Source organism: Zootoca vivipara, chromosome 13 (assembly GCF_963506605.1).
Source record: "Zootoca vivipara chromosome 13, rZooViv1.1, whole genome shotgun sequence".
Taxonomy (NCBI): domain Eukaryota; kingdom Metazoa; phylum Chordata; class Lepidosauria; order Squamata; family Lacertidae; genus Zootoca; species Zootoca vivipara.
This window is the reverse complement of record NC_083288.1, coordinates 3,507,748-3,521,681: the sequence shown is the minus strand read 5'-3', so window position 1 is coordinate 3,521,681 and position 13,934 is coordinate 3,507,748. Positions and strand designations below refer to the sequence as shown.

Sequence of the window (13,934 nt, the reverse complement as noted above, 5' to 3'; positions counted from 1 at the left end):
GTTCCAAGAGAGGGGCGGGGCTTGAAAGGGCACCTTGCGCAGGCGCAGTGAAACCTTAGGTGGCGGCAGCCGCTCGGAGCTTGAGGGGGAGCTTCTTGTTTCTGGTTTCCGCCCTCCCTCTTTCCCCGTGATATGTGAGGGTGTTTCGGCGTGAGTCAGCGGGCGCTTAACAATGCCCACGTTTTATAATAGCACTAAGGTATGCTTGTATAATAAATTTCATATTTATTACCCGCCCTTCACCTTAAGGTCCCAGGGCGGATCACAGCCCCAAAAGCAACATTAAAAGCAGTATAAAACTGTGATTTTTGTGTTTATTTCTACTACTAGGACCAAGGGAAAGCTTGACAGATGACAAGCGAAGGTAGGAAAATGCAGAATCGAACTCGACCAATAAGGTACTGGGGGGGGGGATTTTCTCCCTTGCATGGGAGAGAGTTGAACTAAAGGCTTAACTGGATGCTTTCAAGGCACATGGAATAGCAACGAATCTGTGTCTTTTTCCCGTCTTTCCCCCACTCTTTTTCTTACGTCTCAAACATTAAGTGGTCCTATTAGAAGTCAAGTAAAAGGTTCTGCTTTTCAGAAAGAAAACAGATTTGTGGCTGTGGGTGGAGTTGGCTGGGCTTGTTGCACCTGAGGCTGTGGTTAAGGATTTGTGTGGTTTAAATGTTCTTCCAGTGCAGCAGGGGGGGAAAATTAAAAGTAGGGAGAGCTAATAACATTGAGGGATTGAAGGGTTCTAGCCTAGGCTTTCCTGATAGGCTAGTTTTCTATGTGCAGTGAACAGTTACACTGCCTTTATCTAGGATCGGAGAGACCGTCACCCTCCTCCAGGTATTGTTGGACACGCCACTGGCTAGCGTCAAGCATCTGGTGAGCCACAGGTTCCCCATCTTTGGCGTATATTGGTATGAAAGTGCATGCTGGGAGGAGGGATGTTTTCAGCTACCCCAACCCCTTGGATGATCTGTGAGCAACATCATGGGAGGGGTTTTTCTAGGACCAAGGTGAAACCGCAAAGCTGGCTTGTTATTTTTGCTGTTGGATGCCAGGTGTTGTTTAAGTAATCTTCTTACATTCATAAAATTGCAATGTGCTTTTTTGTGTTATATTTGCTATTGTGTTGTTTTGCTACATTATTATGAAATTGACTTTTCACTGTATGATTTTGAAATGTGTCCCTGTTTTCTTTGTTGTATGCCACTTTTGAGCATGCTTTTTGAGTATGTAAAAGTGGCATACAAATAAAATGAATGAATGAAAGTGCATAGGTGTGCTGTATGCGTGTATCTGTATCAAGGGCTTCGAGTTTGGGTATATTTCTCAAATGTGGCCATGAAACGTATAGAGTGATAGGCCAAAGGTCAGTGACCTCTAGTGGGAGTTACTGTTTAAAGGAGTGACCTGTGAGCACCTGGTTTACACCATACAGTCAAAAAAACTGGGCCTCTTCTACAAGTATGTGCATCACTTGATTCCTATAAACACAGGACTAGTTCACACTGGCATGTTCATAGAATCGTAGAGTTGGAAGAGACCACAAGGGCCATCCAGTCCAACCCCCTGCCAAGCAGGAAACACCATCAAAGCATTCTTGACATATGCCTGTCAAGCCTCTGCTTAAAGACTTCCAAAGAAGGAGACTCTACCACCCTCCTTGACAGCAAATTCCACTGCTGAACAGCTCTTACTGTCAGGAAGTTCTTCCTAATGTTCATAACTTCAGGTTAAAATAAAGTGATCTGTGAATTAATATGATAGTGACTTACAGCTTCCTTTGTAGTTTACATGTAACCTTTAATTGATACTGTTTTAGGAGCAATAAATATAGTTTTGCAATGACCATGCTGGCTGAAACAGTAACTAAAACAAATAAATGAAAACAGTAATGGAGATGCCTATGTGAATGAGCTACCACAGAGCAGTAGAATTGTCAGTTAGCCTGATGTGATCTCAGGCACCAAAGTGGTTTTTTGGTTTAGTTAAATCAAATATACAGTGGCCAGTCACTGTAGAGAAATTAAGTAATGTTTACCTTATGTGTAAACGTCGATACAGATGCACATGAAGCCTGGCGGCTAAGTGTGAACTGATTCCTTTGAAATGTGTTGGGTTTCTAGTAACATCTGGGCGAATGAAAGTTTTGTCTGTGAATGTCCATTCACACATGGATATTATCATTTGAACTGACACAAAGTGATAAATAGTCAAGGGAAACTTTGGCCTTTTCAAACCGCTTCTGGATACGTAGATTGTTAACAGTGAGGTGTGCAGGTACTACTACTACTAATAATAATAATAATAATAATTTATTATTTCTACCCCATCCATCTGGCTGGGTTTCACCTTTATTTTTGTGACAGTAAAAAGTTATATAGAGTCAGGTTATATAAAGTGATATAAAGTCAAATCAGTAAATTTTTATTTCTTAACAGCTTTGGGACTCTTTTACCAATTATTATGGAAATACTGTATCCTTTTCCCCACTGTTAAATAGATTGCTGTTGAAATTATTGTAAATACTGGCACAGGGCTTGCATTGGGATGAACTCAGATCTCATTATATTCCATGTCCTAAAAAGAGAAAAGTTTGTGTTTTTCTTTCGAACCCTTGATCTTATCACTTTCAGCAAGTAAATATAAAATTATACTTTAAATTAACAATCTGGTATTGCCAGTTTTAAAAAGTTCATCTAAATAAAAATAATTTTAGTATTCATAAATGTATACCAATGTTTTCTTGCAAAACATGAACTGTTTAACTTAATTTTAGTTCCAGGATGGCTTTGATCAAGAGCCTTTTCCCCTTACCTTCTGAGTGATCAGATTTGTTTGACTGCTAAAGAGAAATTAAGGGTAAGGATTTATTTATTTATTTCTCTTGTGTCCTTGTCTTTCATCTTCGTTTAATGTTTCATTTAAAAATGCTGTGAATATTCAAAAGTATTGAAGTGCTAGTAAACCAGGGATGGGGAGTCCTGAGGCCCTACAGATGTTGCTGAACTGTAACTCCCCTCATCCCGGGTCACTGGCCATGCTGGCTGGGTCTGATGCAAATGGCAGTTCAGCAACATCTGGGGAGCCACAGGTTCCCATCCCTTTTGTACATACACATACACTATGATTGAATTTTGGAAAGTGACAGGGTTCCCCAAACTAAGGCCCGGGGCCGGATGCGGCCCACGAGGCTCATTTATGCGGCCCCCGGCAACACCCGCTGCCGACGCCTGCTCTTATCGGCGCTGCGTGGCTGCCCACTTCCAGGTCGCCGGGAGCGTCAGCAATAGCTTGTGTGCATGTCATTTCCGGCACAGTTCCGGAAGGCGCATGCGCACAAGCGATTTCCGGTGTTCCGGCAACCCAGAAGTGTGCCGGAAATCGCGTGTGCGCACATGCATGGTTGCGCTCCGGCCCGCAGCACGATCGGTGCTGCCAGCATCGGCCCTCGGTGAGGTAAGTTTGGGGACCCCTGGAACTTCTGCATGAAAAGTTCCATATTTATTGGGCTGGCCATTTTATTTTGAACTGTTTTGCATGCCCTGACAAGAGGTACCTTTGCGTAGATGAGATGGAGGTGAAAGTAATAGGCTGGACTGGCCAAATGCAGGCAAGTACTGTAAACAAATCCCTTTCTCTTATCCATGCCTGTTACCATGATTATTCCCACAGGAATGTGTAAGGACTATGTCTATATGGATGGGCTATGAGTGAAAATGTGAAGGGAAATCGGCAGGAGAAGCTGAAACTAGAGCAACGTTGGGGGCAGGAAAGTAGTAGTAAGTGAGGAGCAAGTAAAGGGTCAAATGATGCAGAGGAAAGGAGGGAACACACAGGAGGGAATCTGAGCCTGGCTCACCTTCATGGCCCCATCCCCAGCACTTGGTGGGCCTTGAGATGATGAAGAAGAAGAAGAAGAAGAAGAAGAAGAAGAAGAAGAAGAAGAAGAAGAAGAAGAAGAAGAAGAAGAAGAAGAAGAAGAAGAAGAAGAAGAAGACGACGACGACTTGGTGGGCAACGTAGAACTATTCCACCCCCTTCCCTTGAGAATTGTATTGGTAGTGTGCCAATTTAAATGCATCTGTGGGGAATGAGTTTTACAGTCGGCTATTAAAACAACCTAAATGTTTTGTTTCCTCTCATTTTAAAGGTCTGTCCATGAATAATTTAAATGACCCTCCTAACTGGAACATCCAGCCTAATGCAAGGGATGATGAAGGCCATGGAAGCAAATGGAATTACGCTTTGTTGGTTCCCATGCTGGGGCTGGCTGCCTTCCGTAAGTGACATGTGAAATAAAATTAGACTTTCTCCTTTTTGCAGTTTGTTGGATGAGTCATCTTGACAGGAATTGGTACAAACTGGACTGGGCAATTTAATGTAGCAAGTTCTTAGAAACCTTGCATTTTTACGCTGTGAACCCACAAAGGACTCCTGGACATTTAAGTCCAATCAAAGGTGACTATGCGGTGGGGCGCTCATCTCACTTTCAGGCCGAGGGAGCCGGTGTTTGTCCACAGACAGCTTTCCAGGTCATGTGGTGAGCAGGACTAAACTGGTTCTGGCACCACGGGGCACTGTGACAGAAGCCAGGGCGCATGGAAATGCCATTTACCTTCCTAGCGCAGCGGTACTGATAGTAGCTGCTCTTCATATCACATACAGTAATACCTCGGGTTACGAACGCAATCCGTTCCGGATCGCAGTTCGTAACCCAAACGCTGCGCAAAGCGCCATTTTGCGCATGCGCAGACTGCGCGCGCTGCTTCTGCGCACACACGCACGGCGAAAACACTTCCGGGCTTGCGCAGTTCGTAACCCGAACTGTTCACAAACCGAGGTGTTCGTAACCCGAGGTACGACTGTAACAGACTTTTGAAACTGAGGCGACTTTCAAACACAACATGTGCTTTCAGAAGTAATGGGGCTTCCTTTAAATAAAGAAGCCTAGGGTGGCTGTTGGAATGTCATCATAGTATTTATGTCTGCATCTCTATTTCAGAAAATAATGAAAATGCAGTCAAGGATCTCTCGATTTCTTTCTCTTTGTTTGCCTTGTTGGTAACTTATTTTTAACTGGGGTCAGATTCTAAATCTAGCAAGTGCCAAAACTTTCACCCCACCCATAGGCTCAACCCCCTGCACGTTTATTATGATTTATTAAATTTCTTAGTCGCTTTATCTTGCCCAAGGCAACCCAAAGTAGCATACAAACAAAGCCACCTAGATACATTAAAACCAAGGAGGGGGAAATGCATTTAAAACATTCCTGTACTCCCCAGTGGGACTTTGTCAGATCTAGGCATAATTTAACAGATACTGTAGGTATTTTCCTTAATGTGGAGGCTATTTTTGGAATATCATTAGATATTTTTGTTGCAAAAATTCAGTATTAATCATGAGGTATTAATCATGCATTGCAGGTTGGATCTGGTCCAGGGAGTCTCAGAAAGAGATAGAAAGAGAGAGAAAAGATATCTACAGAAAACTCTCCTTAGTACAGAGAGAACTTGAATCTAAATATCGTGACATAATCACAGAAAACCGCCGCACAGTTGCCCATTTGGAACTGGAACTGGAAAAGGAACGGAACAGGACAGTAAGTTACCGTGAAGCCCTTGTCTCTCAGAGCCGTAAACTGGTAGAAGAAAGAAGAACTCTGGAACAAGAACGTACAAAATTAGAACAAGAGAAGCAGATTCTGCAGCGCTCTGGAGCTGCTGGTGCTTTGTATCAGAATTGCCTGGAGAAGGAAGAGCAGTGGCAAAAGAGAGCTACTGCTTTACTAAAAGATTTTGAAGATGCTCTTACGGAAAGGCAGGGCATCTACTGTAGCCTTGTGCTACCAAGACACCAGCGACTGGAAATGGAGAAGAATTTGCTTATTAGAGCAGCAACTGATCCAGTTGCTGTGGACCTGGACCTGGAAACTGGCTTAAAAGATATTTTCAGACATGATACCTATTGCAGTAATTTGCTTAACACCAATAAACGTCAGAATGGAAGGCTAATGTGGCTCTACCTTCGATACTGGGAATTATCTGCTGAGCTCAGAAAGTTCAAGAGGGTAGAGAAGGTGATGTTGGGGAAGTAGTAGCTAAAAATTACCGAGTATCAATACAATACAAGTGTCAGATATGGCTGATCTCCTCTGGGATCTCAGCTTCACCACCATATATGTATCGGTCATTTAACAGACTATCTTAAGCACTTAATGTGTTTCTTTGACTCGCCAAGGTGAATGGCGATTGTGTGGTACCATAATGCTCAGGTTAATTTCACTGGTGGGTTTTATTAACTGCAACCCTATGCATGTTTACTCAGAAATAAATTTCACTGTTTCAGTGGGGATTATTCCAACGAAGTGTGCTTTTAGGATTGCAGCTTAGATCAGGGTACTGGGCTTAAAAGACAATGACTTCAGCTTCTGTCACTTGCATGACAACACCTTTTCTGTAATAAATCTTACTATGCTACTTGGAAGCAACTATTCCTAGTTAGTGTTTTTGCTGCTTTCAGTCTGAGAGTCTACTATTTATGGCTGAGAAAGCACATCTCTTTAAGTTGTTGGAAGTGTGTGATCAAGTTCTCAAGTTAGTCACATTTGTGATCTGAACTGAGCTACATGTAACACTAAACCCTGTGATCCTTGGATGAAAGGTGGTATATAAATTTAATAAAGAATAATAATGCTTAATGTCATTAAGTTGGTTTGTGCAGCATGAGATCAGGGTTTATTAGCAAGGCCTCCACCAAACTGATTTTCAAGGCCTATGGATCATGTGAAACAGTAGTCAGAAAGACGATTCTCCAGAGCAAGTGCTGAGTGCCTTTTTATTACCAGTGAATGACCACAGTCAGCCACAAATTGCAGCTCTGCCACCACTTTCCCACCTCTGGTTTTAGGTCTCATCTTCTGAATGAATCTCCTTCAACTTGAACTGAATGCATGTGCCCTACCACATCTCCCTTTTATCCAGAAATCCTCTTCAAAATCCCACTCTTGCTTGGTTGGCAACTATCCCATGTTTGCAAGACGAGTTTGTCGCTCTAGGTGAAAGCAAGGACCCTCGGCTGCCCAGCTCTGGAAGCCTAGACAACTCTGTCAAGAGTAAAATTCACTCAGCATCTAAGTTCTCAACCTCACAAGCTGAATCTGGACTTTTCTGCAGGGTTGTCCATCGGCTGCATTATGGGTTCCCACTGCTGAACTCTCTCAGTCTTTAAGCTTCCTTAACTACAAGGGACTGTGGTTGCTCACATTCTTCCCTTTTTCATGTTTCTTGTCCCTCTCTCTTGTTTTTCCTCACAGGTAGGATATACTGTATATACGGTAAGCTCTTTACGGCAAAAGCTTATGCTACCCTGTGAAAATCCATATAAATTGTTGGTACTGTATAAAAACAGCTACATAACAAGGAAAACTAGTTGGCCACTGCAAGAACAACATGCTGTACTAGGTGGGTCTTTGGCCTGATTCAGCAGGGCTTTCCTTGTCTTCTTAAAACAAGCCTTGCAGAATAGAATTATATCATTTGTCCATAGTTTCCCAAGGCAAATTACTCAGTTTTTTATTGCTGTATTGGCCCGAATATAAGCCACACCTTTAAAATCCGGGGGTGGGGGGGGAAATGAATGAATGAATTTATTAATACGGTCGCAGACCAGCATCAACACGCACAATATCACAGATCATAAAACATAACAAAAATACAAAGGGCAGTGTGAATATAACAAGGATTTAAATATAAAATTAAAATTACTTATTAACGAAACCCCCTGTAGTTAACATTTAGGGTTTGGATCATTATGGGATACCACTTGCTTCCTGCGATTGATTGCAGACACACAAAATTTGGCTACATTTAATGTAGTCTTGGGATTCTTGTCCTCTAGCAGTAGTTTTAAACTATGATGTTCGGATTCTTTCATGGACTTTTGCAAGACAGGTGTAATAAAAGTCAAACGTATATCTTCATACAAACGACAACGTAAAAGTACATGTGAGGCAGTTTCTACTTCCATAGAGCCGCAAGGGCAGACCCGTGCTGTATAGGGGGGGGGGAGAGAGAATACCTGGATAAATGCCATCCCTAAGTCAATCCTGGGAAATGTAGTTTCTCCCAAGGGGCGTTTCAATAGTTTCCCTGTGGGCTTCTTGGGTGCGGCACTAGAGGGAGGTGGCAAGAGACCTTTTTTCTCTTCCCTGCTCCTGTTTCCCACCAAATTTAGAGTGTCAGCAGCAGCAGCCAGGCATGTGGGGCAGGAAAAGGTTTTGGAGGGTGGGTGAGTGGATGGCCCATGCTCCCCGGCTGCTTCCTGGGGGGGGGGGAGCCGCACCGCTTTGCCAGCGGCGTAAGGTCACAAATATAAGCCGCACTTTTAACTTTTCACTGTCAGAATTTGGGGGGGGAAGTGCAGGTTATATTTGGGCCAATACCGTATATCACCTCTAAAACAGTGCAGTCTCAAATGAAAAACATATAGTGCCATCTGATGCATGTCTTCACAGAAGTGCACACAAGCTGAGAGTGAACTCGCCAAGTCTTACTCCCAGGAAAATCTGTACGGGACTGCATTCTTCTGTTAACTTCCATTGCATGTGTATTTGAAATCATCAGGAAGATCCAAAGGCTTTCTAAAATTCCGTCAGCCTACTGTTGCCTCGGATACTACATTACCTCACAATGTACAGCAGGGGTGGCCAACTCTGAAGAGACTGTGATCTACTCACAGAGTTAAAAACTGGCAGTGATGTACCCCCTTTTGGGGGGTTCAGGTCAAAGTTGTTAAGCTTTCTAGGGAGGGGGAAAGCCCCATTTTTAGGGGTTCAGGTCAAGTTGTTGAGCTTTTCTGAGGTGGGAGGAAAGCCCTGTTTTGGGGGGTGAAGGCTAAAACATTGAGCATTTTTAGGGGAACCAAAGTTGTTGAGCTTCTTTGGGGGGAGCCAGTGATCTACCAGTGATCTACCACAGACATCCAGTGATCTACCGGTAGATCACGATCTACCTGTTGGGCATGCCTGATGTACAGCACATGTCTCAATATAGCTTGAAACATAAAACCAGAGCCAGGGAGCTAGATTCTTCCAGCTGGGAGATTATCTTAATGTGGGCTAGTCAATTACTGTGGTATTTCATTGTGTCTAGTGTACAAAATATGGTTTGGTAAAATTATATAAGTTATATATGAGAGAAGTAAAAACTTTTGCTTGTGGTGAGCTGTATTAGAATCAATAATGAGTTGGTAGTATTTCTAATGCCAGCAGATGGCACTGTGGTATAGCCTTCTACGAACAGAAAAGCAATACAGTATATGTTTGCATACTCATTATTTCTGTGGAACTAAAACTGCTTGAGGTATGGTTTGCAAATACTGACTTCCAAATAAGCAGCAGTACGAAAAAAGAAACAAAACAAGCTACTCAGTTGTATCTCTCATTTCCAACTACTAGTCCAGGGAGGCTGTGGAAATCTTTAGGAAGTGCCCGGAGGCAGTTTTGGGATTGGTGAGGGCAATCAAGCTAGGGCTTAAACAACTGCTGTGGGCAGAGAAATCTGTTTTGGATGGAGGTGGGCAGCCACTGTTGGAGAGGTCCCCTGAAGTACCAAGAATGCAGCTTAAGGGTTTTCTCAGGTCACCAACCCTTTTTGCACCAATGGGCACATTTTGAAGAGAGAGAGAGATGTGAGTACCAGTCACAAAATGGCTGTCATATGGAGGTGGGCACACCATAAGATCAGGGACTGCCTGATTTCAGATGAACCCACCACAGCAAAGATGCGTCCTGGTCACCAGGAAAAAAGGAAGGGCAGTGGGATGTTGTTGGAACAGTTCCTTATCCACGCAATTTATGACAGCCTCTGTAAAATATAAAATCATGATGTGTTACATCACAGGTCTCAGGCCAAGTGATAGTTGAGTAAATCAATTGTCCATTATTGACGCCAAAAAGATAAACCATCAAAATACGGTCTTACTAAAACAGTCTCCGTAGGTTAAAGCTCTTTAGAGAATAAGTCTTCTCTCCATTTCGTGAGATTTGAGAAATGATGTATCAAGGTTGATAGATAGGCAGAGTTTGGCCAAAGAGTCTGCTGGTCATCAGCAAAATACTTGATCTACAGTGGTACCTCAGGTTACAAATGCTTCAGGGTACAGACGCTTCGTGTTACAGACTCCACTAACCCAGAAATAGTATCTCGGGTTAAGAACTTTGCTTCAGGATGAGAATAGAAATGGTGCGGCAGTGGCGGGAAGCCTTATTAGCTAAAGTGGTACCTCAGGTTAAGAACAATTTCTGGCTAAGAATGGACCTTCAGAACGAATCAAGTTCTTAACCCGAGGTACCACTGTACAAGTCAAGGTGGCTACAAATTATCCTTCTTCAACTCCGAAATCCTTGGCTTGTGGTATACATATTACATGTTGAAGAATAAGGCTAAGATTCTTTATCTAGTCATCTCTCAGTAACATGTATAAGTCAATGCCTGCATGCTTAATGAGATTATGATGGAAAATTGTTGCTCTTGCCTTGCATTAAACAGCTACAGTGAGAAGAAATGGGCACAAGTGCCTTCAACCCCCAAACATCCCAGGACGGTGGCAAGGACAGACACCCCTCCCTGCCTTTTATGACTCACGGTGTACAAACGAGTAATCTTTCCCTCCTTGTGGCATCTTTCTAAGCATCAGAGCTGTGACTCTCATTTCCGCTCTGCTCTAGGTGCTTCCTTCTTGATGTTCTGCAAGGATTATCTTGGTCTGTATCTTTGGTCTAATTGTTGTGCAAGTTTTATTTTACTGCAGTTCCTCTGAGTCCTTTTAGCTTCATCCACCAAGCGCAGGGCGTTCCTTCTCCCTCCTTCCCTTCTGACCATGTTTTTGTTTAGAGTGTGAGGCAGTTTGTCAGGGACTTGGTATATTTTTATGCATGTCCTGGACCTTGTCTATTTTAGTATATCTTTTTGAACAATAACTGACAGCTCTCTGAAAGAAACAGGAATCTGGCAGACAGAAGAAAGGGCCCGGCCCTATACTGTATATTGTTGAAAGTACCGTAAATAGGCTCCAAAGTTCTTAGGGAGTTCAGGGTTCGCTCTCCTTGTCTCTCTTTTGCTCCTTTGTACTTTTCGCTGAGAGGGTTCTGTCCCAAATTTTGCCAAGGGACTGGGCTCTCTGGACACCGGAGGAGATTGGTACTTGACACCACCCATCAATGATTTTGTAACCACCTCCTAAGTAATTTGCCTCTGAAGGACAAATTCTCAAATGTTGAACTTCTTTCTTTTACTTTTACAAATGTTCCCTTCTGCTGTGCTGTTCTAAGAGGGGCTTTTGGTGCACTCAAAACAAGCCCATTGTTGACCTAGGAGGTCTTGGGAAGAGCAGAAGCAGAGAGGGGGTTTAATGTGGAAGGATTCTGTAGAAAATGGGGTGAGCAGAGAGAAGACTTTGGATCTTAATCTGGGCTCTCATAACCATAGAGCCAGTCCTAAGAGATAGCGATTCATTTATTTTTTTGTCCTGTCCAGAGCCTTCTGGGTACCTAATCTTCAAACATGTGTATGTGTACTACCATGCATTTAACATATACAGTATAAGACTTTCAGAAATCTAATTGATTAATTAGTACATTGGTGCTTTTCCAGGTCAGGATAAGCTGTACCAGTTAACCTACCAGAAGAAAAATGACAACCCAACCATCACTTCTAGTCATATAAGATGTGGTTCTTTTACCAATGAATCAGATACTGGCTGGCCTGTTGTAATCAGAAAGCCATTTTTATGGTGATTTAAAATCCCTGCGACAGGGTGAGCTCTCATTGCTCGGTCCCAGCTCCTAGCAGTTCGAAAGGACGTCAAAGTGCAAGTAGATAAATAGGTACCGCTACAGTGGGAAGGTAAACGGTGTTTCCATGTGTTTCTCTGGTTCGCCAGAAGCGGCTTTGTCATGCTGGCCACAGTTCAGATATACACAGTTCACCAGTTGCCCTCCTGTAGATTTCTCTGCAATGTTAAAGAGCTTGTTTGATCCCTGGTCTTTCAGCTTTTGCCTCATGAGATAGTGGCTGAGGTTCCTTACCCACAGGCCCCGCCTCCCTGCCTCATCATTTTTAACATCTACCTTCAAATAAAAAAAATACTTTCAAATAGCCATTTATCATGGTTAAAGTTATTCACAGCCATGCATTATTGAGAAACGAGACACAATGGGATTTATTTGGAAGCAAATTATATTTTTAGCTAAAACACTTCAGCACTTTGATGAATAAGTGGTATATAAATCCTGTTAAATAAATATATTTAAAAGTGCTATTGAGTTCCATGTGGCTTACTCGTGGAAATGTGTAGAGGATTGCTGCTTGCATCTGCATGCTGGATCACATTTCGCTTCAGACCTACCACCCATTGATGCAAAAGCACACCATTTTTTTGTTGTACTCTAACCCTGGCGGTTGAGGGACCCAGGTGGCACTGTGGGTTAAACCACTGAGCCTAGGGCTTGCTGATCAGAAGGTCGGCGGTTAGAATCCCTGTGACGGGGTGAGCTCCCGTTGCTCGGTCCCAGCTCCTGCCAACCTAGCAGTTTGAAAGCACGTCAAAATGCAAGTAGATAAATAGGTACTGCTACAGCGGGAAGGTAAATGGCGTTTCCGTGTGCTGCTCTGGTTCGCCAGAAGTGGCTTTGTCATGCTGGCCACATGACCTGGAAGTTATACGCCGGCTCCCTCGGCCAATAATGCGAGATGAGCGTGCAACCCCAGAGTCGGTCACGACTGGACCTAATGGTCAGGGGCCCCTTTACCCTTTACCTTAACCCTGGTGGTTATAGAGCATATACTGTAATGCAATAGAAGGGAACAAAATAAAATGTCATCTAAACATGCTAAATATATCTAAAGACTGAGGAATCAACATTTTTTTTTTGCTCGTTTATTTGACGACCCAGATGCCAGTCAATCCCTAGTGTAAACTAAAGAAGTTGCAAATAGCTGTTATTTATACTGTCGGCCACTGTAATTGATCTCTTGTAGCAGTCCCCTTTCCTCGGCTGCATCCCTAATCTATGTTTGGCCTGTATACTGGGGCATCTCCTTAGGACCACTTTGCATCTCATTTTCTTGTAAATACCCTAGGCTCCACAGCCTAATTTTTTGTATATCACAGAATATTTCTATTTCCAAGCCATCATCCCATGCTGCGTTGATAATGTCATCATCCCACAATCCTTTCTGTTCATATTTCAGTGCTCTTTGAGCTTGGATAACGATCAGTTCTGTATTATTATTATTTTTGTAGGAAACCCTTCAGGGATAATGCACACAGTGCTGTGTTTCCTCAGGTAGGCACTCCACTTTCGAAAAGCACCCAGAGATGAGAAGAGTGTTGAAGGAATTACCAACAGGTGCAGAGCACCAGCCAAACATTTCCTTCAAATGCATCAATTGAATTGTTTGGATCCACATTCTCATGAGGTCACTCATCAAGACTAGATCAGGACCCATGTGGAAGGAATTCTTAAAGGTAACTGGGTTCTATCACTGAGCTTGAGTCCTAGCACTATGCAATGTTTTTAAAGCCACAAGCTAGAAAGTACTTTGAAAAACCCTAGCTAGGATGCAGCAAAAACAATCAATGCATTAATGGGCACCAGATATTTTGTTGGGGTAGAAGGCTAGAAATCTGGAAACCTGCTTTGGTGGACTGAGGACCTTTTGCCATTTGTCTGATTGCCTCTTTTTCAGAAGCAGGGACATTTCTGGTTTGACATCCTTCAGGTTCATAATTATGTTTGCTTGGTAATTTGCTTGGTTTAAACAAAGGTACAGGAAGTACATTCTTGTACGGAAGGCGGTACATTTTCATCTTTTCTCCCAGTCTGCCCATCTGTATCTTCAAGCTAGGAGATCTCTGCACAAGAATGGTGTCCT

General features: G+C 43.0%; 1 protein-coding gene across 3 annotated transcripts; it reads left to right on the top strand.

Moving 5' to 3' along the window:
* Positions 1-33: 33 nt before the first annotated feature.
* On the top strand, positions 34-6,691 carry CCDC127 (coiled-coil domain containing 127). 3 transcript variants are annotated; one of them, XM_035136369.2, is made up of 6 exons: positions 34-199; positions 331-398; positions 810-876; positions 2,777-2,859; positions 4,151-4,279; positions 5,424-6,691. In XM_035136369.2, exons 5-6 carry the CDS (start codon positions 4,159-4,161, stop codon positions 6,092-6,094), a joined length of 792 nt encoding a protein of 263 aa, XP_034992260.1. In that variant the 5' UTR covers positions 34-199; positions 331-398; positions 810-876; positions 2,777-2,859; positions 4,151-4,158; the 3' UTR covers positions 6,095-6,691. The 3 variants fall into 3 exon arrangements, with proteins under 3 accessions (XP_034992260.1, XP_034992261.1, XP_034992259.1); XM_035136370.2 differs by lacking the exon at positions 810-876 and having other exon boundaries at positions 331-364; XM_035136368.2 differs by lacking the exon at positions 810-876.
* The last annotated feature ends 7,243 nt before the right edge of the window (positions 6,692-13,934 follow it).

Bases quoted from the DNA above. Each gene is read 5' to 3' on its own strand.
- CCDC127 (XM_035136370.2), top strand. From the start codon at position 4,159: ATGAATAATTTAAATGACCCTCCTAACTGGAACATCCAGCCTAATGCA. The intron at 4,280-5,423 runs GTAAGTGACATG...CATGCATTGCAG, and splicing joins GCTGGGGCTGGCTGCCTTCC to GTTGGATCTGGTCCAGGGAG.